The sequence below is a fragment of the Pagrus major genome, chromosome 1, assembly GCF_040436345.1.
Source record: "Pagrus major chromosome 1, Pma_NU_1.0".
NCBI lineage: Eukaryota > Metazoa > Chordata > Actinopteri > Spariformes > Sparidae > Pagrus > Pagrus major.
The window spans coordinates 17,764,031-17,788,536 of NC_133215.1; the positions used below are offsets into that span (position 1 = coordinate 17,764,031).

Genomic DNA, 24,506 nt, shown 5'->3' on the forward strand with positions numbered 1-24,506 from the left:
TAGATTTTCTCCAGCTTCATCAATCCAAATGTACGTCACCTGACACTGACGCTCCGTTGGCAAGAGACAGAAAGTGTTTCTTGACTGTCTTGTAACGACTGAGCTATTCGGACAAGACAGACATGATGATTTTCTCCTTCTGCATGTGCACTCTGTTCTTCACATAATTTGATACAGGTGTCAAATATTCAAAAGGGGTAATATGTTTAAATTCTGTACTTTCCAAAGTGTTTCAAGGAATATTTTTCCTTGTTTTAATTGCCATCCCGTCTGTTTGACATATGAAGGACCAGAGGTGATAATCCCATTATAACCCTGAAGCGGCTGTAATCGATATTTTTGGCATAATTAACAACATCTTATGATAATCCTAAAACAATGTGAATGGTGTTGTAGTGATGAATCTACAGAGAGTTATCAGTGAGAGTGAGTTTCAGCTCCTTTTCAAACTGTACTGGTCAGTGGAGGACTCAGGATGTTTGAGGGGCAGGGGCGAAAAAACCAGAAGGGCACCAGATGTATGCAGGGGGGCACCAGCACGCAGAAAGACGTGATATGTTTATTGTGAAGAGAGGGCACTTCACCATGTTTTTTTTTTATGTTTGATATTATCGGGGTGGCAGTGAGCAACACAGGAGGGTTAACTCACACTATCAGATAATCTGAGCTGAACACCATGTTTAAAAACGGGCACTGCATTACTATCAACTTTAAAAGAGACGATAAGTCAATGTTGCATGCACAACTTGTTTCCACTGCCTCCAGGTGGCCAAACATGTTATAGTAATAGTTCCACCTTTTTGCTTGTATTTACTCTCTTGCAGGGAGTTTTGATGAGAAGATAACATTCTCATGTCTGTACGGTAAATATATAAAGCTACATCCAGCAGCCATTACACTGCACGTTACCAAGACTGGAAACAGGAGGAAAACACCTGGTCTGGATCTGTTAAAGTGTCAAATGAACGTATATGTTGTGTAATCTGTACAAACTAAACTAACCGGCTGCTGGCTGTAGCTTTATATTTAGCACACGGTCATGAGAGTGGTGTCAACTCTCAAACTGTTCCTTTAATTTTATAGACATTGTAATATTTTCATATTGTCCTTCTGCTACCTGCTTCCTTTAGGCAGTATTGTTCAGACAAAATACTGCCGTGACAGTGCACTCTAAATTTAATAACCACCCACCCCCTCCCCCCCTCTCTCTCTCTCTCACACACACACACACACACAAATAAACACACACTCAAAGACACACAGGGCATTTTGCTGTGGATAAAAGCAGACTCTGGCCGGGGACAGAACCAGATGGCCCAGCTGAAGTCGGAGCATTGGTGAGGAACACTGAAACAGCACTCAAGCAATATTTGGTCTTTATTAATGGCAACAGGGTGTTTGTTTGAATACAGATTTAGATGATGGAGACAGAGACAGACAGTCCCAAGCAGAGGGCGGGGAGTTGATAATCAGATTAACTCCATCATTTTTGAGATTTTTGTACTATTTTTGTGCATTTGCTGATTTAGGACACACTGGAATTAAATCCATTTGTTGAAATGAGATTGCTCTCACATGGGCATGAATGTCCTTTCTTTTCCTTACGGTGAGTTAATGGTTGAAACAAATGATAATAAATAAAAAAAATCACAACATATTGTACCTTTACATTCCTGAATAATTAATAGTAATATAGCACACATGCATGAAAAAATATACAGTTATAGTGAGCATGTTTTCCCTGACATGTAATAAATACATTGAAGTAATCTTCCTGCTGTTACTGTATACAGCAGGGAGCTCCAACCATCTCTAAAGCTGTGTTCAGTCCCAACAGTCCCATTTCCTGCACATATCCAGTCACATTTGCCACTATGCTGCGTCCCTCTGCAGACCTCTTCTTCCTCGTCTCCTCACACAGCTCCAAACACTTCTCATCGCGCTGTTTTTTCAACTCAGACATTTCTTTATCACACCTCTCCCTCTCCCCTCGCAGGCTCTCCTTCAGCTGCCTCTGCAGGTTTTCTTCGCTCGTTTTTTGCTTCTCAATTTTCATTTTGACGAGCCTCAGCTCCTGCTGGAGGGCCACAATTCTCATTTTATCCGCCCTCTGTTTCTCCATCTGTATGTCCCTTTCTTTCTGGCTCTCCTCCCTCTCACGCCTGAGCAGGTCCTCAGTTTGCCTTTTTCTGTCCTCCTCCTTCGTGCTCTGCTCCTCCAAGCTCTGGGTGAGTTTGTCCAGATCTTTCTGCAGAGCGTCTCTCTTCATCTCCTCCCTCTGCCGGATGGCCTGCTCTTTCTGTAGTTGCTGAAGTTCCCTTTCTCTCTCTTTCTTCTTATTTTCTGCACAGTCCTTTTGGATTTTCTCCTCCATCGCTCTCATCGTTTGCTGCTCCCTCTCAGCCTGCTCCTCCAGCATTTTCGTAGCTTGGTCAAGCTTTTCTTGAAGAGCTTCCCTCTTCACCTCCTCGTCTCTACGTATCCCCATCACTCTCACCATCTCTTGTATCTTCCTCTCCCTCTCCTTCTTTTCGTTCTCCTCCATCCCTCGTATGAAGGCCTGCTCTCGATCTCTCGCCAGTTTCACCTCCTTCTCCTTCTCCAGCTTATGGTTTTTCTCAAGCTCCTCCATCTCCCTCTTGCTCTTCTGCCGAACCATCTCCAGCTCTTTCTCATGTGACTCTTTGATTGCAGTCTCCAGCTTGTTTTTAAACAGCTCCTCCTTCTCTTCCAGCAGCTTCCTCTCCACCATCAGCTCCTGAGCCAGATCCTCCTCAGCTTTCAGCATCATCTTGCTGCTGTAGCAGCTTCCTCCGTTTCCCTGCATCATGGTGTCCACTATGGCAAGCAGCTCAGACACCTGCTCCTTGTTCTTTGAGCTGTGATTGTTGAAGACGCAGTATCTGTCCCCACATCCAGCCACCAGCTGGGCCAGATCCCTGCACCCCTCTATCAGGCAGTGCTTTGCAGATTGTCCTTCTTCCAGAAGATCTCCATGGGTGAAAACCACCACAGAGAAATTCAAAGCATGGGAACCCATTGCCTGTTTGATCTGCCGCAAAACCTCCCTCTCTTCCTGAGTGAACCTCCCAATCTGAACAATAAGAAGGAACACATGGGGCCCAGGGTAGAGGAGGCTCACACTCCTCCTCAACTCCCTCTGCACCTCCTGTGGAGTCTGATGAGTGTCCAGCAGCCCCGGAGTGTCCAGGAGCGTCAGGCGTCGCCCCCGAAACTCTCCGCAGGCCCTGCGACAACGTTGGCTGACAGAGGAGCTGCTAACCTGGATGTCGAAGACCTTACGGCCCAAGATGGAGTTGGCGGTGGAGCTTTTCCCGCTGCCAGTTTTCCCCAACAGAACCAGTCTGATCTCAGTGGAGGAGGAAAACTGCTTCCTGCCTGAAAAAAGGAGAAAAGTTATATTCAAATGAAAGAAAGCAAGCGAGCAAAGAAAGAAAGAAACATAAATCCCAACGTACCTGAGCAGCCAATGACGGACAGCTGCTTGCTAATGGATGACATGCTGTTTCTGGTCACTTGCCTCCATAAAGTGAGGACATCAGCAGAGAGGACACTGCTATATAGATCCCAACGCTGTGGGTGTGTCCGACCCTACGACATGGTAAACCCCTCTGAACTCTAACCATCGCCATCACCATGTTTCTGTGTGGCCCAATAGTCCGTCTCTGAAACACTCAGCACGGAAAAAGTTATCTCAGAGTATAAAAACTCCAGCAAGAGATCATGGTCCAGCTGAGGCAAAGATCTGGAAAGTAGAGATACTGTGGTCACACACAGTTTGTGTGATCAAAGACCAACAGTCAAGTCCTTTGATTCTTGGGTCTTTTTTATCTAAAGAGTTAGCTGATTAGTTGTGATTTAGGAACCACCATGGATCAGATCAATTGAGCACTCTCCTGCTGTCAGTGTTGAGGTCTTTCATAAAGACTGAACAAACTGTCTGATGATAGAAGAAGACTTAAGGCAGAAACATGGTCCATGCAAGTATTCAAACTGAAATGACAGCGCCCGGCCCAGCTGGCACAAACACGCATCCCCAAATAGCGTACTCAACGAGCGCTCTTACACACAGGTGGAGGTAACACATGTGAGTCAAAAGGGCAACATAGAGCTAATCAGAGTGTTACCATGACAGCAGTAGTAAACAAACATTGTTTCTGTGGAGGAATGTGTATTGCTTTACCTACTGCACAAAAGGAAGAGACAAGGAGGCAAGGAGAGGAGAGAGGAAGTGACGAAGTGCCTTAAATATGCCGATGAATGCAGACATGTTGAGCTGGAGCTTCGTCAGAGTGGTCAGCTGTGGTTGTTTTGGATGGAAGTGAATCAAACGCATGGGGTCAGCCGTCTCTTGTTGTTCCAGGCTGCAACACTCAGACTGCAGCTCACAATTGCGTTGTGTCACGATTATTCAGGTGACACGCAACGATGTGTGAAAGCGATCTTGCGTCATTTGAAGCATCTGCGTTCGTACTTGCACAGTCCATGTTTCTTGCCTGAGGGTCTAAAGCCATGTTAGCAGCTCTGTGAGGCTGTTTTGATGATGCCATCTCCTTTTTTTGGAGCCAGAGGTGACCATATTTGAAAAAGAGGGTGGAGCTATATTAAGCAGCCACACCACTAACATGGCTGTAAATATATCCAATAACAAATGTTGCTGTTATCAAATATATGTATTCTTTCATGTTACTTTCTTATTGTGCTGCTCAACACTTAAACTGTGAGCTGACACATCTGCCAAAAGATGTGTATTTATTTCCAGACCCCAGCAGACAGAGGCAGAGGTTGGTGTGTCCGAAGTCACCTGTCAGACAAGTTATTGACTTTTTTTATCATGATGTGTTGTTGAGACTTCCATCTCAGACTCAACAACAATAAGAGTGAATTTTAGTAGAATAGATTCTTCTTTTCAATCTTTTAAGGATTGTGTAACCATTATTATTAATATTCTCTTTTTTCTGACTTTATTAATTTACTCTATTTGAATTCTGCCTACAGAAAGATATTCAGTGTGTCGGGGAGGCATTTGGACTCTGGAAATGAGAACACCTATTAATAGAGATTAGAATTAACTCCAGCTTGAGCCTGGAACATTTCTGTGCATGTGAATCAGAAATAATATCTCATACCTCTTTATTTATTGGTCACATAATGCTCCCATTTACCCTTCCCCCATTTACATCACTTTTAAATCTTGTATGAGAAGGTTCACTTGTGCGAGAAATAATGTGTTCCTGAATTTTTTGTGTTGGTCAAAGGATCTTTTTCCAACTAATATCTTTGTGATTCATTATTTCTACATTGAAGATTTAGAAATACTGTTCTATTAAAGCTGTGGGCCTCACAAACTTCGTCCTGCAGAATAAATTAAACCTTAAAATCAGTTCTTGTTTATTTTTCTGTGCTGTTTTTTTTTTGTGCATATTCTTTAACCTATGGTACTGTTATTAAAATGATCTGCTTCATCTCTCAGGCTCCCTGTCTTTCAGGATTTTAAGCTTTCTATTTGGCACATGTATACAGTATGTTCACTTTGCTGTGCATGGGGTTCATTCAGTGACTGAATCCTCTGTGATTACAGTCTATCTGCCCTCTAGAGGCCAGAGTGGGAATGGAAACCAAACTTCCTGCTGATCTGTTACAGCCTCGTGTCTGTGACGCTGCCTGTGTCCTAAATCATAGCGTATATGACTTCAATGATTACATACATTTCTGCCCAGTCTCACCTCGCTGCTACCAAGTGCTTATTGTCTTCATCTGTATGACTGTAACATGCTTCTGTTACTAGTTCATTTTTCTAATCAGATTGAGAGAAATAACTTAATTCTTTTAGAAAAGTATGACACAATGAAGAGATTTTATATGCAAAAAACAAAACAGAAATGGACAGTTTTGCCTGTACATACATCATGTATAACACATTATAGTCGTTCTTGGGGCAGTGAATAAAAACACATTTAATGTAACTTCATGGAGAAAGGTAGCTGACTGTTGAGTCTCATCCCCAAGTTGTCAAATACGGGCAATTTGTTTGGTGTTGGTTTGGCAGCGCAGGTCGCGCCAAATTATATTATAAACGTATAATATGTACGGGATTAAAAAAGTGGATTTATCTTCAGTCCTGTTTGTCAGCCTGACTGCAGCAACGATCCACAGAGGAGACCTACGTTGTCTGTGTTTATGTGACGTTAATGTAATGTGGACTGCCTACTGGAGCTGTATGGGAAAAGTGATTTATTTCATGGAGACATTACAGAGAGGAGAGGGGAAGAGAGAGAATCACAGACTCTGGTGAGTGCCAAATAGTGAGAGTTGACCTGAATTTAAACGCAGAAATTCTCCTTGAGTGCCGTTGCTGGATAACATTAGCTCACAGCTAACATAGTAAGGTAATGGCTGTTTGCGGCTGATAAACACATATGATACGTTCTCAGATGAGGTAATGTTTCAAAGTTTTATTCACCTTAAAGGATCTATTTGTAAGAAAAATTGATTTGTGAGTCTCACTCCGAGTTGGGAAACCCAGAGCATCATTAGGAGTTGGGAATGAGACTGAAAAATCAACTTTTCTGACATATAAGATGTTTAAATTTAGTCACGTTAGCTGACTTCCCTAATCTAGAAGTAGGGACGGCAGCCTAATGAAGCGCATCGTTAATTTGAGTAAACTTGTGGATTTCTCTAGTTTGAACATTGTTGGAGACATTTGGGATAATGTAAGTACACAACTCAACAAATTATATAACAAAGACCTAGTTGTTTTTAGACATTTTAATGAAGAATTCCTACATATTGTGTCTTTAACCCAAAGCTTCGTCCTGGGGATGAGACGTAACAATCAACTATTTTTCTATGTTGTTGCTTAAATAACAAGATTTCACAGGTTTATCATTTTTACTGGACCAATTAGAAAAGCATATGTTAGACAAAAGGTACAGTACATCCATCAGTCATGTTTAGGAGGTAGGATTTAAGGTCTGAATATTGCCTTTAAGAGAGATATTTGTAAGATAAGAAAGGTAAACATTCTCTCACAGTCGCACATTCAAGTATTCATAATTTATGTAAACCAGTTTATTAACATCTAAACTAGACAACAATCAGTTTCCCCTGGTTTTAATGTCTCTTAATGTCAGCACAAGGAAGGACACGTGACTTGTCCTCTTTAAGGTTGTTTATGGTGAGTGTTTACATTTAATCTACAGATGTTATCTACTGTAACTGACTCTGGAGAACAGCATTGTCTGGTTGCCTTAAACGTAATGTAAGTAATGTAATGCCTATAGCTGGATGTCTGGCTGTTGGCTCATCAATAATAGAGAGTCCATGCATGTTCAAGGCGAGGCCTAGATTGTCTTACAGCTCCGCTGCTCCGTCACACGTGCAAGCACACCTGACATTAACTAACCGAGAGGCCGTGGTGAACTTAAATGAATGATTCGTGTGTGGCGACCTTGTCCTCTTCATGTCAAAGCAAAGACAAAACAACAGTGAACGTACACGACCGCACACACATACACACACACATAACACAATACTGACATCAACAATTTCTCAAAAGCAGTTCTGTGTCGCATCAAGGTAAAAATGAGGTGAGTCTTGAGTAACACTGAGGTCCAGCGATGAGGGAGGTGGTAAAAAGATGAGGAGGAGGCTGTCAGGAAGCCTTGGCGATGATGAGGATGCTCATGAGGAAGACCATGATGAAGAAGATCCACATGAAAAACCTATCCATCACCTTGGCCACCTTCTTCCACTCTGCCACTTTGACACAAGTGGCTCTCTGCTCTCGGAAGCAGTTGGCGATGAACTGGATGTTCTTCACCACCTGAGGAAGAGACGGATAGATGAATTACAGCGCGCACTTAAAGAAACTGTAGAAGAAGACGAGTAATCAGATAAGAAGGTAAAGTGAGTAGTAGGAACGGTGTGCACCTGTTTATGTTGGAGGCAGGGGCAGCAGCAGGGGCAGGCTGGGACTTGAAGTTTCTCTGCAGAGTAGAGGAGCTGCTCCTTCAGCCCTCCGTTCAGGTGCTGGAGGTTTTGTGAATGAGGAGCCGCCTGGTAGTCCAGTTCGTCCCTCCTGATGTGGTGGTATCGCTTTGTGGATCTCCCCTCACCCCTCTCCAGTCTGTTATGGTTGTTGTAATGGTGCTGGCCGTTGTTGGCTTTGCCGTTCGCCTGACCTTTTTGATGCCTGTTGTTATGATGCACACTGTGGCCGTTGCTGTACTTGTATGGGTCGCTTTCATGATGGTAGATGTCATGGAAACGGTCATCAAAGTAGGCGCTCTTTTCGCCAAGGGGTTCGTCGGGCCACAGCGGGGTCCTCTCGCTCTCCGGCGTAGTGCAGTTCTCCCCCACCTCATAGACGAAGAAGATTTTGGACATGTAGTCTATGATGAGCACCTTGGCCCAGTGAGGGACCGGCTTGGCCTCAGCACCACAGAAATGAATGTTCATGATGAAGATAGTGAGAGAGGTGGAGGCTGTGATCATAGTCATGGTGGCTATGTAGTACTTTCCTGGAGGAGAGGGCAAAGAAAAGGACACATTATGACATGGAAATAGTTAATAGAAGACACATAGGCCAGAAAAGCAGTTTTAATTTATTGACTACTAGGTTGAAGATTCACATACAACCTTCTCACATCATCAGTAGTAATATGGAAAGACCATGGAAATCTCTGTCCCAGTCTACATAGACATATCAACATATTTAATAGCAAATTATTGTCTCCAAATTGCAGAACTGAGTTTTAAATGGAAGCCCATTTCTACCAGGAAAAAAAAGAAACATAATGCTTGATTAAAATAATAATAATAATAATACTCATGGTAAGTCGACATTATGAGATGTTGATTTAGCCTTGTTGTCAGAAGTGGGGGTATTAGAGTATTCAGATCTTTTACTTAAGTAAAAGTACGAATACCACAATGTAAAATCACTGTCACAAGAAAAATATGTTATTTTAAAAAAGTATATAACTAGGCCATAATCAGGAAAATGAACTCAAAATATTAAAGTAAAAGAACTTAATGTAGAAAAATGTCTCCTGTGACTGTTATACTATTATACATCATTAGATTATTATTACTGATGTATGTATGTACTGTCTCTATATGAAAGCAGGATTAGACCGTTGTAGTTGGCAGCTATCATTTAATTATTTTGGTTACTTGTTTGTTTGTTTGCATTTTGGATTTATTTGTATTTTTGACTGGAACTAAGGATTTTTTTTCATCATGTATTTGTCCTCTAATTATTGATTGTTTGGTTTGTAAAAAAATAGCGAGAATGCGTCCCAATTACCTAAAAAAGACTAAAAAATACATTAAAATAATCAAAAAGAAAAGCAGCAAATCATCACACTTGTGAAGCCCGATCCATGAAATGTTTTAGCATGAAAAATGACAAAAAATAATTCACATAATACGTCAAACAATTGTAGAACAGTGAAATGTAGTGGAGTAGAAGTAGAAAGTGGCATGAAATTAAAACACTATAGAGTAAAGGCACCCTAAAAAGTAAGTAAATGTACTTACTCGTACTCCATTACTGCTTACTAGGTCAGGTTAGTATTTAGTACTAAGTTAAGTTAATGTTAACTTGACTTATTTTATTAATATTATTGAATGTTTTTCTTTTTCTGATCCCTAGCTTTTAACCCATTTAGTATTTTCCTGTAGAAATGAGCTTCTGTAGTTTAAATGTTTCAATAATGAGGCAAAGCTGAATGCCAAGAATAACTCAAACCTATGTAGGGCATGCTTTCTGCAGGAGGCATGCTCTCAGCTACCAACAACTGGAACACAGTGAGCGCCAGCAGCACCGTGACCCCGAGGGAAACCTTCTCCCCAGAGTCAGCCGGCAGGTAGAAGCCCAGCGGGGCCAGGAACGAGATGAGGAAGCAGGGCAGCAGCAGGTTGAAGATGTAGAAGGAGGAGCGGCGCTTCAGCAGCAGGGTGTAGGTGATTTCGGTGTAAGGGTCAGAGCAGCAGCCGTACATCTTGACCTTTCTAACTGCTGGCATGCCGTGACACTCCCACTCCACGTTCTCCACAAAGTCGGACAGGTCACCGGTGTCCATGGTCAAACTGATGTCCACCTGTGCAGAGGACACACAAGAACAGTCAACACATGTGCAAATATGCTCACGTGGATGTGCAAAATAACAAACAGAAGGAAGAATAAACACTTTTTGTGTAATTCCTCGAACATATAGTTTTAAAACAACAGCTAAATAAGTTATTCACTCTTTAATTATCTGAACAGAAACCGGAGACAATAACAGATTACTGTAGGCAAGAGGCTGATACATGATCTGTACTAATTACCATGGCTAACATAAATAAACAGACACTATAAATACTGTAAACCAACACACGCATAAGAAAAACATCACGTCATCCTATTTGTCTTTTTCTCTTTACTGTTTCCCGTTTTCAACCAACATGGAATTTATTTGGTCACAAACAAAAACAAAGGGGTATATGAGAGCTGACGCCGGCATCAAAATAATAATATAAATGTTTTAGAAGCCATGTTTGAAGGGGATGAGTGTGGGCAGAACATCACTTTTAAGAGTCAATCAGCACAGAGTTGAGTCCTAGCTTTTACACACCTGGTTGCCGTTGTAGGTCCAGGAGCCGAAGGTGAGGTTGCACGACTGCCAGTCGAAGGGGAAGTAGGAGACGTCCACCACACACGTGCTCTTTGTGATGGCAGGAGAGTCCCAGACGATCTCTCCATTATAACGCAGCTTCACATTAGTGCTGGATTCACCTCCAGACTCCTCGTCTGCTCTACACAGACATACAGAGGAAAGGACACATTTCTACATCTCTCTGTGTGTTTTCATGTTTTTCCTTTTCTACATATGTGTCTTGTTACTGACTTGTTGTAGAGGACGATGTCCGGCTTCCACACCAGGTCGCTTGGGATGTTGATCATCTCAAGGTCGTCATAGTCCTCCTTGTCCCACTTCAGGTACGCATCAAACCAGACCTGCCTGATCCACAGGTACGTGGTCAGCACCTGGTTCCTCTCATCCTACAAGGAAAGGCAACTTTATTTGTACTGCATGTTTCATACATCAGTGCAGTTCAATTTGCTTTGCAGGGTAATTAAAAAAGAAAGGCCAAAGAGTTACAATATAAAACGTGCAACAGTACAGGCAAGCGATACAAAATAAACTTTAAAAGTAAACCAAAAGTGAAAATGACAGCATGAATTTTTTGATGCACAATTAATTAAATTAAAGACAATTTTAAAAACAAAAGTTATTAAAAAGCTAGAATAGGCAGTGTAAAAAAGGAAAGTTTTTAGCTTTGACTTAAAGTGGTCAGAGTCGTGGCTTGTCTAATATCAACTGATGTGTTGTTCCAGGTCTGTGTAGCATGACAACTACAAACTGCTTCACTGTTTTATGCTCTAATTCTCAAAACGACCAGCACGTTAGTCCCAGACGTCCTAAAAGTTTCTCGGAGGTTCATATGGCACAAGCATGTCAGAGATGTACTGTGGCCCTGAGCTACGGTGTGATCTGTAGGCAAGCTGCAAGAGAGAGTGAGAAAGAAAGGCAAATATCTGAGAGGCTTTGTACTTCAGTACAGTTGTGCTCAGTGCTGGCCTCTGCTGGTCCCAACAGAGACAGAAGACTGAAGGCAGCAGCACAGTTGGTGTATTGAATTGGGAGCCACACATTTGTTGTGTAGCTCTTCAACTGGAACATGAGAAAATTGAAGAGACACCTCACAGATTCACAAGTTAGAGTTAATTCAGTGCAACACGGTCTGTGTGCACATTGACTTCTATGGCTTTGGAGGAGTCTGACTCGAGTGACATCACCCGGGTGTCTCAGCTCGGGTACAGAGACTGCAGACCGGGTTCGTCAGAGGGGTTAAATGAAACAGACTACAGAGTTGCACAAGCTGGCCCGGGTGTCAAACCCAGTGTTTGTGGAGCTCGACTTAAATTCTCTGCCTTTGCTGAATCTTTTATTACTCAATAATAAAATCTAATGATTGTTCTTTATTTAACGCAGCCTGTGACACCCTGCATTTTTCTGTACATATACGAGCGCGTGACAAATAAAACCTTTTTAATCTCTGTATCTGAAACGTGCGGCGGTAAGAAGCATGACGTAACTTTCAATAACAACAGATCTTGATCTCTGTCTTCTCAGAATTAATGTAATCTTTTGGCAGGAATATTCTGTTAAACTCTGACGCAGCCACAGGTGAACCTCACTTTGCAACTCGTGTTTCCAGAAGGCCCAAATGCATCTGGCTGGTTTCTGGAGTTATGTGATATTCAGTACTTTTCCCATTGTTGTAATGGCGCGTATACCTTTATGTCTTGAATTTGAATATTTCAGTAAAAGGCATCATTTAGCTTAATTAATGTGTTGAAAAAGCTACAGAATAAACTGTATGTTTGTATTAAGACTCATGTGAAGAGATTATTTTGTGGTTAATTGGGGTTATATGTGGCCGGGGTTTGATATAAGGTTTTATATCTCTAAATCTATGCTGGTATGGTAATTTGAGTTTCCTCTCTACTCACCATATCTTTGATCTGTGACAGAGTGATCTGCAGAGACACATTGAGTGCGCTGTCTGTGTCCTCTACAGGCCTCAGAGCGTTGGAGTAGTCCTCCATGAGATCATTCAGAAGTTTGCGGGCATAATGACCCTGAGCACCATGGGACACTAAGGGGGCAGGATGAGAGCAGAGGGTGGGGACAGCAGCAAAGGTTAGGTGTAGATACAAGTCAGGGAATACCAGAGAGAAGAGCAGAACACAGTGTAGAGTTGGTTTTACAAAGACAAACTAGTGTTTGTGCATCAGATATGAACATGAAAGTGATCCATCATGCATAACTGACCTTGCACCAAAAGGCTGATCCAAATCATCAACGCTGCCTTCCTCATTTTCAACCAGTCACAAGCCGAGGGATCAATTATTCAGCAAAGCAGTCGCTGAGACAGCCCGGGTCCAAATCCAGAGCGTCACTCTATTCTGGTCTCCATTCTGCCCTGCTGAGGCTGAGCAACCGAGACCACAGAAAATTCTCGAAATCTTACATCCTGTCAGAAGCTCTGAATGCTTCGCTAGCTGTTAGTCGCATGTCGCCTCTGTTACTGTGTGTCTGTGTGTGTGTATGATCGCTGCTCTGGAACAGGACCTGGGGCTATCACTCACACACATACACATACACACACACAAACATGCACAGGTGCACTGCAGTATCACATAGCACACAGGCACTGGAGGAAATGTGATGCCTGCAGCCCTATCCACTGAGTACATGACCGCAACCAGCTGTACACACACACACACACACACACACACACACACACACACACACACACACACACACACACTGAACCTTACTGCGTTACATAGCTAATGACGTGTCAGTCACACACATACTGTGACACTTTCTGACCGATGCTCAGGTCATTCAAGATGAACATGCTGTCAGCAAGGATGTGGCACATGTCATACACGCTGCATGGCTGTCAACTTCACACAGATCCAGGATCAGGTTTCACTCTGTAAACAGGAATCTCTAAGATGAGGACAGTTAAGCTTTACACTGGTTGTAGATCAGTGATTAGAGTAGATTTGTCTGCAGGCTGTCGGATAGATCAGTAACCAGAAACAGAGGCAACTGATTGACCTTTGTAATGTTGTCATGAAATCTTTAAGGTTTAGAGTATCTTAAGATGTGGATTTTTTATTGACAGTTTGATGGTTTTTGTTGTTGTTATTGTTGTTGTTTTTATTTATGCATGAAACCTTGTTTGTGTTGTGCTTTTTTAAAAACTTTTTATTCATAGTTTTATTTTTGTCATATCTTTACATATCCAGACTCCAGTGATGGAATACAATTAAGTACATTTACTCAAGTACTTGACTAAAGTATTTCCATTTTCTGTTATTCAGACGTCCACTCCGCTACATTTTGGAGGCAAATATTTCACTTTTTACTTCACTACATTTGTTTTATAAGTTACTAGTTACAATGCAGTAGCACATTTTTTAATAATTTATTTTTGTTTAAACAATTGGATTTTACAAAATGCACCAATTCCGTGTGTAATAAAACACTGAATATTGGATCTGATAATCACTCAGTCTGATAATTGGTTAATTTATTGTAAACAGTAGGCAATGCGTAATTTAATTTTACTTGTATGATGCCAGAGAAAAACTTTTGATACTTTTGTTCATTAATATCAGATACTTTCAGACTTTTACTATTTGTACGAGTGACTTTCACTTTTGCCAAAGTCATATTTTGACTTCTTTACTTTTACTCAAGTTTGACTTTTGGGTACTTTTTCACACACAGATTTCATGCTAGAGTGAATCTTGTCTCCCTTTTTTTTGTGTTTGTTTAAAAAGCAAAACAAATTGTTATGTCTATTTATGAAAGAATAAAAAAAGTCAGAATATGATCATTTATTCAAGCATCACACTAAATAGTACTTCCAAAATACAACTACTAATACTACTAAGAAAAAAAACAAGAATCCAGAGATATTATTGACTGATACACCAAGATATGATCCAAATATGATGATATTCATATTTACTGTTGATAGATATACAAATAAAATTAATATTCTAGAAAAATATTGAGCTCTTTTATTTCCAGACATGAAAAAAGGGTTGTATTTGGACCACATGTGATATGTATCTGGTATCTTAGTATATGTCCTCATGATATACTGCATATTGAGTCCATATTTGACCAGATATGAGCTGTAACAATTAAACTCATAATATTGGTCCATATTCTCCAGTGAGTCTCTGAGATGGACGCTGGAGAATGTAAGAAAGAGAAAATCTCCATCTTGAAAAGAGAAAATTCCTGAAAAAAGAGATGAGCAGGGAGAAGAATGAATGTAGCAGGTAAAGGGGAAAATATATATTATCCACCCTTTATTTATCAAAATGATAAGATAACACTTACGCGAATTTGTCCCATAACTTATATCTCTGTCATCTAGCGGCTGTTTCAGCTGCAAGATGTGTCTGTAGGTCATTAAAAGTTCAAGGTTAATTTAAAAGGACATTAGAAGGGTTTGAGAAACAGGACAGTAAAAAACAAAAGGTTTCTGGTTAAATTAGAGAGCTTGTAGATTGTGTAAATGTGAGGCACAGCTTCACAGAATAAAGAGAATAAAAGGATTTCTGATTCTGATTGACTTTATTTTTAAAATTTTTAAAAGATTTACAAACATCATCAGTTCAGGTTTTAGAATATATCTATATAGATTGTAGATATTTTATTTTTTACAATCTAAAATACATGTAGATGTAAATATGGTCATCTACTGTATGAGTACCAGGCAGCCACGTGTTGTACTTTTGCTAAATTATGTGGCAGCTGTAAAAGCTTGGATTAAATCACTTCAAAATGAGGATAAAGGGTGCTTGAAACTTACAGTAAATAGAAATTATAAAGATTATCACGTCAAACAACATCAGTGAGGCATGTTACTGACATTGTTTTACTCATTTAGTGCAGAAAACTGCACATGGTGATGAGATAATGTGTCACTGAGTTTCTGTGGTACTGAGCTTGCACAGGACAGGTGTTTCCTGTGTGTCTGCGTGTGTGTCTGTGTGTGTGTGTGTGCGTGTGTGTGCGTGTCTCGTGTCTGAAAAGGAAGAAAGTGTGAAATAGTGTCACTCTTTGTAAACCATTTCTGATCATCATCTGTGTGCAGGGTGAAATGTTGAGTTGTTGGTGTGTGTGTGTGTGTGTGTGTGTGTGTGTGTGTGTGTGTGTGTGTGTGAGTGAGTGAGTGAGTGAGTGAGTGAGTGAGTGAGTGAGTGAGTGAGACAGACAGATGAAGAAGTCAGTAGCAGTAATGTTAATATGCGTTTGTATGCTAAACATTGAAAAGTATCGTATCATGTATGCACTGCTTGTGAATAGTAATGATGGCGCACAGTATATCAGGGGTGTGTGTGTGTCGATGGTCTTGCAGTAGATGTGTAGAGGGGGAGGGGGGTGTAGTTGGGGACTGGGGCAGAAAAGGAAGGAGAGTGGGGGAGCTTCAGAGGGTGAGACAGTGAGAGAAAGACAGAGAGGTAGGGACACGGAGAACGAAGCAAAGAGCAGTGGTGTAGTAACAGCTAGGGAAGTGTGTGTGTATATACATTGATTATCGCCCTCCCTCAGTAATCAGCAGTGTCTATGCTACATATGCTTAAGTAATCTTGAGTAGGGTGAACAACACAGGTGTGGTGATATTCTGTATTTTTACAGTCTGTAAATCCCATTCAAACAACAAAACCAACAATGAAAGGTATATATCATGTTATTCTTCTGTGCACAGACCTGCACTGTCGTTAAAAACACATAGTTGCACTAGAAGACAGAAGACACTTTGACATGTCACAGGAGGAAAAAGTGTCAATGATGAAATTAACGAATGGCTGAATTCTATTGAGCTGCTTCAGTGTCGGGGTCCTGGTGTTGCGCGAACTGTCACACAGTCACGTCTGACTGGGGAAGTGGGACAGGCAGGAGCCATCGTCAGCGTTATTAGTTCCACTTGTCCTGTTTCTACCATGACAAGTCAAAATGTCTGCTGTGAAACAGGAGTGTTACATTGAACACAGCCGCTGTAGGCTGTTCAACAAACAGGGCAAGAAAGTGGAAAAGTCTTGACAGACGGACTAAAACATCAGTCCCTCTGTTAGTTTTGATGTGTTTATGGGATTTGTTGACAATAACAAAAAAATAGAAACTCACCAGCGTTATCCTTTAAAGTCAGTTAGTTGCATCATTTGTGTAAAGACAAACTATATGTGCTTTAAAACACAGTACAAGGTTGCATAGGAACTACTCGGATCTTCTATTTAAGTAAAAGTAGAAATACCACAGTGTATAAAATAACAAGTAAAATCCCTGCATTTAAAATATGACTTACGTAAAAGTACATCATCATAAAAATCTACTTAAAGGATAAGTTCACCCAAATATAAAACTTCAGTCTTTATCTGCTATCCCCCGAGTGGATGGAAATGCTGTGGACTTTTAAAATGTAAAAGAACAACAACAAAACAAAAAAATTGGCTTCATAAAGCTTGTCCAGTGTTTTCAGAAGGCTAGAGATCCCACATTTATTTTAAAGACATTGTTTACACCCTTTTTAAGCCACAATCTTTGCTGTAGCTGCTAAGCTGACAGTGTTATCACACACCCTGTCTGGTGTGGGTGCACGAGCTAGAGTGCGCGTTGAGGGTCTACAAAGCGTAAAGTAGCTGTACCACAGTATAGAAAAAGTAACGTCCCTCAATTGAAAATATTATTTCAGTAAAAGTAGGCTGGATCATCAAAATATATGCTGCGGACAATACCGAAAAATAAAAGACCATGTTTATGAGATTGTTGTATTAGAATTATTGATGCATTCATGTGTCACCTGTTAAAGGTGTACCTACTTTTAATTACCTTATTTTCTGCTGGGAAGCAAAAAGTGTTTTATCTTATCTTATAATTCATAATAATTTATTAGTTGCTTATATTTTCTGTCAATCTGAATCTGCAAAGGAACTAAAGTTATTAAATAGTTGAGTAAAAATATAAGTATTTCCCTCTAAAATGTAGTGGAGTGAAAGTATAAAGTATCACAACATAGAAATACTCAAGTAAAGTACAAGTACCTTCAGTAACTGTACCATCCACCACTGCAATATAGATGGGACTTGATATACGTCAGGAGAATTACCTGATAATAATGAACTTGTTATAGCAGGAAAACTTTAACAATGCTTCTGTTTCATATAGCTGCGCCACTATGCTTTGTCAACGAGCCAGAAAGTATACCACAACCTTGAAACAACACCTGACTGAAACTGTATCATTATACTTGTTCGTTCTGTTCAGGTCTGTCCTCTGCTACGCCGTGTCAAAATGTCTACAGTGAAAAAGGCCTATTTACCAGCTCCTTGGATAAAACATCAGAGGCCCTTGAGAAGTCAGAACAACCGCTACCCACTGACTGTGAAGTGGCATCGCTGTGTACACTTCTGTATACCATCTATACAGTGTGTGTGTGTGTGTGAGGGAGAGAGAGAGAGAGACAGACAGACAGACAGACAGGCAATGAGAGAGGGATATGGCATTGTGGTAGCTGTGGGAGAGAGAGCACGACGAGAGATGACAGATCTGGCCACAGCAGGCAGTCGAACATGCTCAACTCTCAAAGTGAAGCGTTGTAATTACCGACAGTCTGACAGACAGTGTGTAACATGAACACTAACAATCAATCATGTGACTACATTTTTAAATTCTGTTCAACTGGAGAGCTGTTTCATGAATGAATTTCTGCGTACTCTGCACGTTTGATGTCTTGCCACCTCTGTCTTTAGTGTCCTAAAAAAACAGCTTGTAAGACATTAATGGTGTCAGGTTTCTACTGAAAGTACTATTAAAGCTTATTACATCCAATACTTTGATGTCAAACAGTATGCTCTGAGAAGTTTGGGGATTTTTTTAAGTTACACGTCAAGCAAGGGAGACTTTCAGTGAGTCCACGCCGTGTTCAGGCCGTCTGAGGCTCCTGTGTATACGTTATCTACATGACTCTGTATTGTGAGTGTGAATGTATGGGTGAGGTTGTGTGAATGAGTGAACATACATGGTAACTGAGAAAGTAACTTAGAGTCAAGTTTGACTTTATAACATAACACGTGTGTGTGTGTGTGTGTGCTGGGATGTGGTTAGCTGTTTTTCAGCGTATCCTTGAAAAGCCTGCATGCTGTCTCTCATCCTCAGCAGCTTTAAACACCACATAAGGCCGATAAAGAGCGGGAGACAGCATGAGGTGAGGGGGGAGGAACAGCTCTTCAGAGCGTTTTCCTGGTTGTTTGCTGTTCCACGTTGTCATTTTTGAGCTTTCATTATCATTCAGCCACAATAAGTCTTTAACACACTAGTTTTTTCATACAGCCTTCATTCCCTCACACCATCCTTTCAAACCCTTGAACACACACAGAGAGACTCATGTTAAGTTTACAGACATAAACTTACACTATATAAGACTGAACTGAAGAAAGATCATGTACGGGTCTTAAAGTCCACAAGTTTGTGACTTTGGGGGCTGAATAAATAAAGCTGACTTAGCTGGACTAGGACAAATATAAAGGTTTAAGGTCATATATGTGATCTAAACTACAGCGCCATGAGTCCTCATCTCTGATCTGTTTTCTGTGTGTATGTTAGCTACGCACCATTCTCGTCTGCTCAACTGTTTCTCCCAATCGCTGTCTCTTTTTCACTGAATGAATTATATTTATTGATTCTGAAAGTGTTATTTTTAGGGTTTTTTTTTTCATGTTTTGCCACGCAATCAGGCATTCATAAAAACACTGGATTACAGACACATCAATTCACAACTAGAATCATACGTTGTAATAATGTACAAGTTCTGTTTTTTAAACATTAATCTAAATTATTATTATAATACAGATCCTATACATATTACTTGGCTATTGATGTTTGTTTACTGTGGCTGTTTGATACTTTTTATATAATATCTTTATATTTATATTTGTGTCTTCCTGTACAATGACAATAAAGGCTTTCTATTCTAACTTAACATCCCATACTGTGTGAGTTTTGATTATATACATAAAATCTGTTTGAAAGGGGCTTTAATAACACATACTGGTAGACCTGATGTTCATATAAAAAAAAGCACAAATTATACAGTTTACAGTTTTAATGATTCTGATAGTTTATTTGACAAACAGTAGGTAAGTGAGGCAGAAACGGGTGATTTCATAATGTATGCAATCGGACGCAAACTCTGTCGACAAGATAGAAAGGGGTTACCAAGGTCAGATAACAAAGCCATTATTGTGAGAAATGATATTTGTCAAACAATTGTAACCACTGTGGCAAAAAAAGAAAAAAGTGTACAGATTTAAATAAAACAATGCTGTGTCAATGCAATGAATACTTTAATTTATGGAAAGTGAATTTGATGTCACAGGAACAAATATCAACAGGGACGGTTTTTAAAATACATAGGTGGCAGTTAATGTCTTCATATTTCCTAAAAGGATGAATACAGTTAAATAAAATAAAAATACACAAAAAAACACAATAGCCACTAATATGTGACAGATGATGTATGAAGTGTCAAAATGTTTGAGTAAACATTTCAAACTATATATTTTTAAGTAGATTCTACAGATTTATATATAAAATACACATAACCATCAAAAAAAAGAGAAACATAAAGGCTGTAGGCATGTTTGTTATCTCTTTGACGCGTTGACAGTTTATTCCCTGGTCATGTTTAATAAAATGTCATCCTCTCTACGGAAATAATAGACAATGTGCTGCATGTACAGCCCGACACAGCGCAAATTAACCAGTCATTGCTGACAAATGCCGAAATGCTCTCAACATTAATCGCTGATTTAATATTAATAAAAGTTTTAGGAGTATAAGAAAATACTTTTCCTTGTTTGCTTTTGACACGTGCAAATCACACTGTTAAACCTCCACGCGATTGTAAAACTTACTTAGCTGTGTCACGTTATTCGTGGTAGTAAAGGCTCTTATATTTACGCTGCAATTCAAAAGTTTATTTGCTGATGCAACTGCAAACGGAGACATTAAGATACTTTCTGCTTTTAAAAAAGGTATGCCTTTTCTCAATATTAAAGCGTTAAATGCTTTAACTAAGAAGGAGATTCACTGCAAAAGTTCCTAGTGGAGTATTTCTGAGACACACACATTCTCTGATGCCCCATTTGAAATACACCCATGTGATGTACTGTGATTCACTTAAAAAACAGATCAGAAGAATCAAACATCAACTCTTTTTTTTTTTTTTCTTTCTTTCACATCGCTCCCTGGATAACACAAAAGTTGACCCTCCACCATTTGCATGAGGATCTATTAGGGTCAAATCAACTCAGTTTTAAACATGGTTTGAGTTCAGCAGAGTCTTGAGGGTGCAGGACACCCCGTTAGTGAAAAAGAACAGTGTGTAATAATACAACTTTGGGGTCTTGTAGCTTGACCCTTCACTGAGTTTGAACAGCACGATAAAACACTGCGTCTCATTGAAAAAGTCATTTCATGAAGGCTCAGTTGCCCACCAAGTCAAGGTCAAAGGTCAAAAGACCTTGCACTGGTTTATGCTGAACATCCGTCGCCTGGCCCGCTTCTTGGCCTGGTTCACAGCCATCCGCACTGCATACTCAAACACCTGTTGCACGCCGCGATTGCTTAAGGAGGAGCACTCCACATAGCCTTTAGCGTGGATTTCATGAGCCACTTGTCTCCCCTCCGCGGCTGAGATGCAGTTGCCCCTGTACGACCCCATCTCCCGCAGATCTGTCTGGGTGGCCACAACTAACACGGGCACCTTGGGCAAGTTCTCTCGAACCTCAGCAATCCACTTGTGCTGGACGTTGGCGAGCGAGTTAGGGTTGGCCACAGAGTAGCAGATGAGGACGATGTCGGCCTGCTGGTAAGATCTCGGTCGGATCTGTCTAAAGTTGTCGTTGCCCGCCGTGTCCCACAGCCCCAGGCTGATCTGAACCCCGTCCATGTACACCTCCACCCCGGTGTTCTCAAACACTGTTGGCCTGTAGGTGCCTGGGAAGGTCTCTGAGGTGAAGCGGACCAGCAGGGCCGTCTTGCCGACAGCGCTGTCCCCGACCAGGACGCACTTCACCGACATCTCAGTTATGTCGTTCATGGTTGCCTCGAACAGTGTCACCCCTTGAGATGTTTTATGGTTTGGAGGAAATGGTCTCAGGCGTGGTTTTCGTGGGGCTTTTCGATCTGGAGAGACACAGCGTTCACAAGGCAGTCAAAGGTGGCGATCACTCTGTGTGTGCTGTACTTCCGTGTCGTTTTCATAGCAGGTGATTGGTAGCCCTGACTTGTGGAAACTCCATTCCTTAAGAGTTCAGTGGTCATTCAGCTTGTTGAGCTGACTTATAAATTCTCTCTTTTTTCGAGTCCTTAAATGTGTCTTTGTATGCACAGTCAGCAGATATCCAGCAGTGAGATTTGTAGACGTGTCACATAACGTCTTAGTCCTTGAGGCCTTCTCGGCTCGTCTCACTGCTGCTCGGCCTCTTCAGCGCGTTCAGGTTCTGGTCCTTCTCTTTGATGATCACACGGGCCGTCATGCTGTCCAAACATCTCAGAGTTGAGGTGGGAAATCTACTGAAGAAGAGAGACAGAGAGAGGATATGTTACGAACATGAGGCATCTGTCTTCACTCTGTCACCTGTCTTTGAAAAGACGGAACGGTTATACAAGAAAAAACGCTTCAGCAAATTGCTCATTTAAACAGCTTTACATGTTTCTCAAGTTGACAGATTCTTCTCACACAGCACGTAGCCTACCATGCAGGGCTGGTACTACATTACATTTTGCAAGACAAATAAGAAACATCTGCTTCAACGACACTGAAAGAGTCAACTGTGAGTGCAACAAGTGGCACACGACACCAACTTTAGTTGTTCTAACAGACGGCGTTTAAATTTACAGACAAGAGTTAAAGTGAAGCATTGAATGTAAAACAAACTACTGATTCAACACGGAAGTAAAGACTCGTGTGTTTGGGTGTGACCCAGAATTCACAGCTTGATCCAGAAGACTTTAACAGCGGCTCATTAACAACAAATTCTTGTTTGCTGTATTATTTTATACAAATGTATTAAGATTACTCTAATGTATCTCCCTCATAACCATCCTGGTTCTGCAATAAACAAACATCTGATAATGGACACAGATGTCTCTGTGTAAATGTGTTTTTTCATTAGGTTTTAGATATAAATATTGATTTGTTTTTAAGATGACTAACTAAATATGCTGGTGGTTTCTTATGACTTCTCTGATGTAGTAAATTAAATTAAATTAAATTAACAGTATGATAATTATATTCACGAAACAGAAATAACAAGTCACAACCTCAAAACCACCTGCCATGACACACACACACAGTCATCGAGATGGAAAGACGTCCATCTCCATAACGTAGATGGGACACTTTAATCAGCGTTTTTTCCCCACAATTCAACTTTCTAAATCACCCTGAGAAGAAGTCTTTGTTTTAAAATGTCAGACACAGCCAGAATTAATAAATAACGTAAGAAAACAAAGATGAAACCTTAGTTGCAACTGATTTAACTGTTTAACACTTCTTAATTAATGCAGTTTACAAAAAATTTACTTTAGACATTCATAATTGTTTGTTTTTTTCTCATATGAGAGGGTCATAATACACCCTGAAGTTCTCACTTGCTCATTTTAAAGTTTAAATGTTGAAACAAGTCTAGTTTTTGCCCACATTGTGCAGTCTCATTATCCTACATTTCCAAACAGAGGAGAAAAGAATAAAAAAAGAACAGTACCCGAGAAGGCCTCAGTAACACAGTGTTATATCAAGATAAAGTAAAGGAGGACGAAGAAAAAGATAATTACCGTTCTTGTCAGTCTTCTCAATCTCCAACGGGCGGATGCTGGCTGCCGCCTTTTGACGACTTCACAGCGCTGGCAAAAAGCAAAGCCTCCAAACTCCACATACAGTTTGTTTCAGTTAAAATATAAATACAGAGGACTAGATATCCTAAAATTGCTGTTGTCTGTAGACATTAGAGACAGAAAGAGGAGAAGAAATATTTAAGCACCTCTCTCACAACGCCGAGGCTGGTTTAGTAGATGAGGGAAGCGACGAAGTACGACAGAAAAGAAAAGTAAAACACATCCGCTGGTTAGACTGTGGAGGTGTGACTGAGTCTGCTGCTCGCCTCCCCCACAGCAGCTGTGTTATAAAATATGGATGGGGTTTTTTTTTTGCTGCTGCTGCTGTTGCTGCTGCTGATTTGAACCCTTTTGTCAGACACAGCTGGCCCAAATGAAAGATTTTTAAAAACATGTGAGGTCTCTCTTGTAGCAATTGTGGTAAACAGAGAAGGACACAATGTGAGCTCCTATCAGCAGTCAATATAAAACCAACCAACAGCATGAAAGCTGTCAGTTTGATGACGTCACTTGTGTCAGCCCCGGGTCGTTGTTTGAAACAACAGAAAAAAAAATTAAAAACTACAAAATTTATAAAAAAAATCTGGAGGTCAGGACTTAAAAGTGAGTAAAGTGGGTTTAGAGAAACCTCTGTAGCCCGTTCCTCATCCACGCTTGAGCCAAGCAACCTCAAAATCAGTAGCTGCTACGAGCATGACCACCGACTGCAAACTGTTGGTGGTCGAGTTGCATTGTGGGTAATGTAGGTGTCAGGTTTTGATAAGGAAGAAGATATCTTTGGTTATGTTACATCATTTGTGATGCTTTTTTTAACAGTTCATCCCGAGTCTGACAATGTTCGAGGAATGCAATGCTATAAATATTTTAAACAGACGAGTACATACATGTATTATTCTTTTTTTCTTTATTTACATTAATTTAGTTATCTCTAAA

General features: G+C 40.6%; 2 protein-coding genes across 2 annotated transcripts; both read right to left on the reverse strand.

The window, feature by feature from the left end:
• Positions 1 to 7,678: 7,678 nt before the first annotated feature.
• chrna9a (cholinergic receptor, nicotinic, alpha 9a) lies at positions 7,679 to 12,957 on the reverse strand. The gene is made up of 7 exons (XM_073474799.1): positions 12,912 to 12,957; positions 12,590 to 12,735; positions 10,920 to 11,074; positions 10,647 to 10,827; positions 9,779 to 10,130; positions 7,957 to 8,546; positions 7,679 to 7,849 (listed from the first exon to the last, which is right to left on the reverse strand). The coding sequence occupies exons 1-7, from the start codon at positions 12,955 to 12,957 to the stop codon at positions 7,679 to 7,681; spliced, it is 1,641 nt and encodes a 546-aa protein (XP_073330900.1).
• A 7,329-nt stretch (positions 12,958 to 20,286) lies between these two features.
• rhoh (ras homolog family member H) lies at positions 20,287 to 23,689 on the reverse strand. The gene is made up of 2 exons (XM_073470967.1): positions 23,514 to 23,689; positions 20,287 to 22,250 (listed from the first exon to the last, which is right to left on the reverse strand). Exon 2 carries the CDS (start codon positions 21,772 to 21,774, stop codon positions 21,187 to 21,189), a length of 588 nt encoding a protein of 195 aa, XP_073327068.1. The 5' UTR covers positions 21,775 to 22,250; positions 23,514 to 23,689; the 3' UTR covers positions 20,287 to 21,186.
• Between the last annotated feature and the right edge of the window lie 817 nt (positions 23,690 to 24,506).

Excerpts from the sequence above, each read along its gene's own strand:
- chrna9a (XM_073474799.1), bottom strand. The coding sequence starts at position 12,957 with ATGAGGAAGGCAGCGTTGATGATTTGGATCAGCCTTTTGGTGCAAG. Across the intron at positions 11,075-12,589 it reads TGTCACAGATCAAAGATATG|GATGAGAGGAACCAGGTGCT; the intron begins GTGAGTAGAGAG and ends CTTTCCTTGTAG. Across the intron at positions 10,828-10,919 it reads GACATCGTCCTCTACAACAA|AGCAGACGAGGAGTCTGGAG; the intron begins GTCAGTAACAAG and ends ATGTCTGTGTAG.
- rhoh (XM_073470967.1), bottom strand. The coding sequence starts at position 21,774 with ATGAACGACATAACTGAGATGTCGGTGAAGTGCGTCCTGGTCGGGGAC.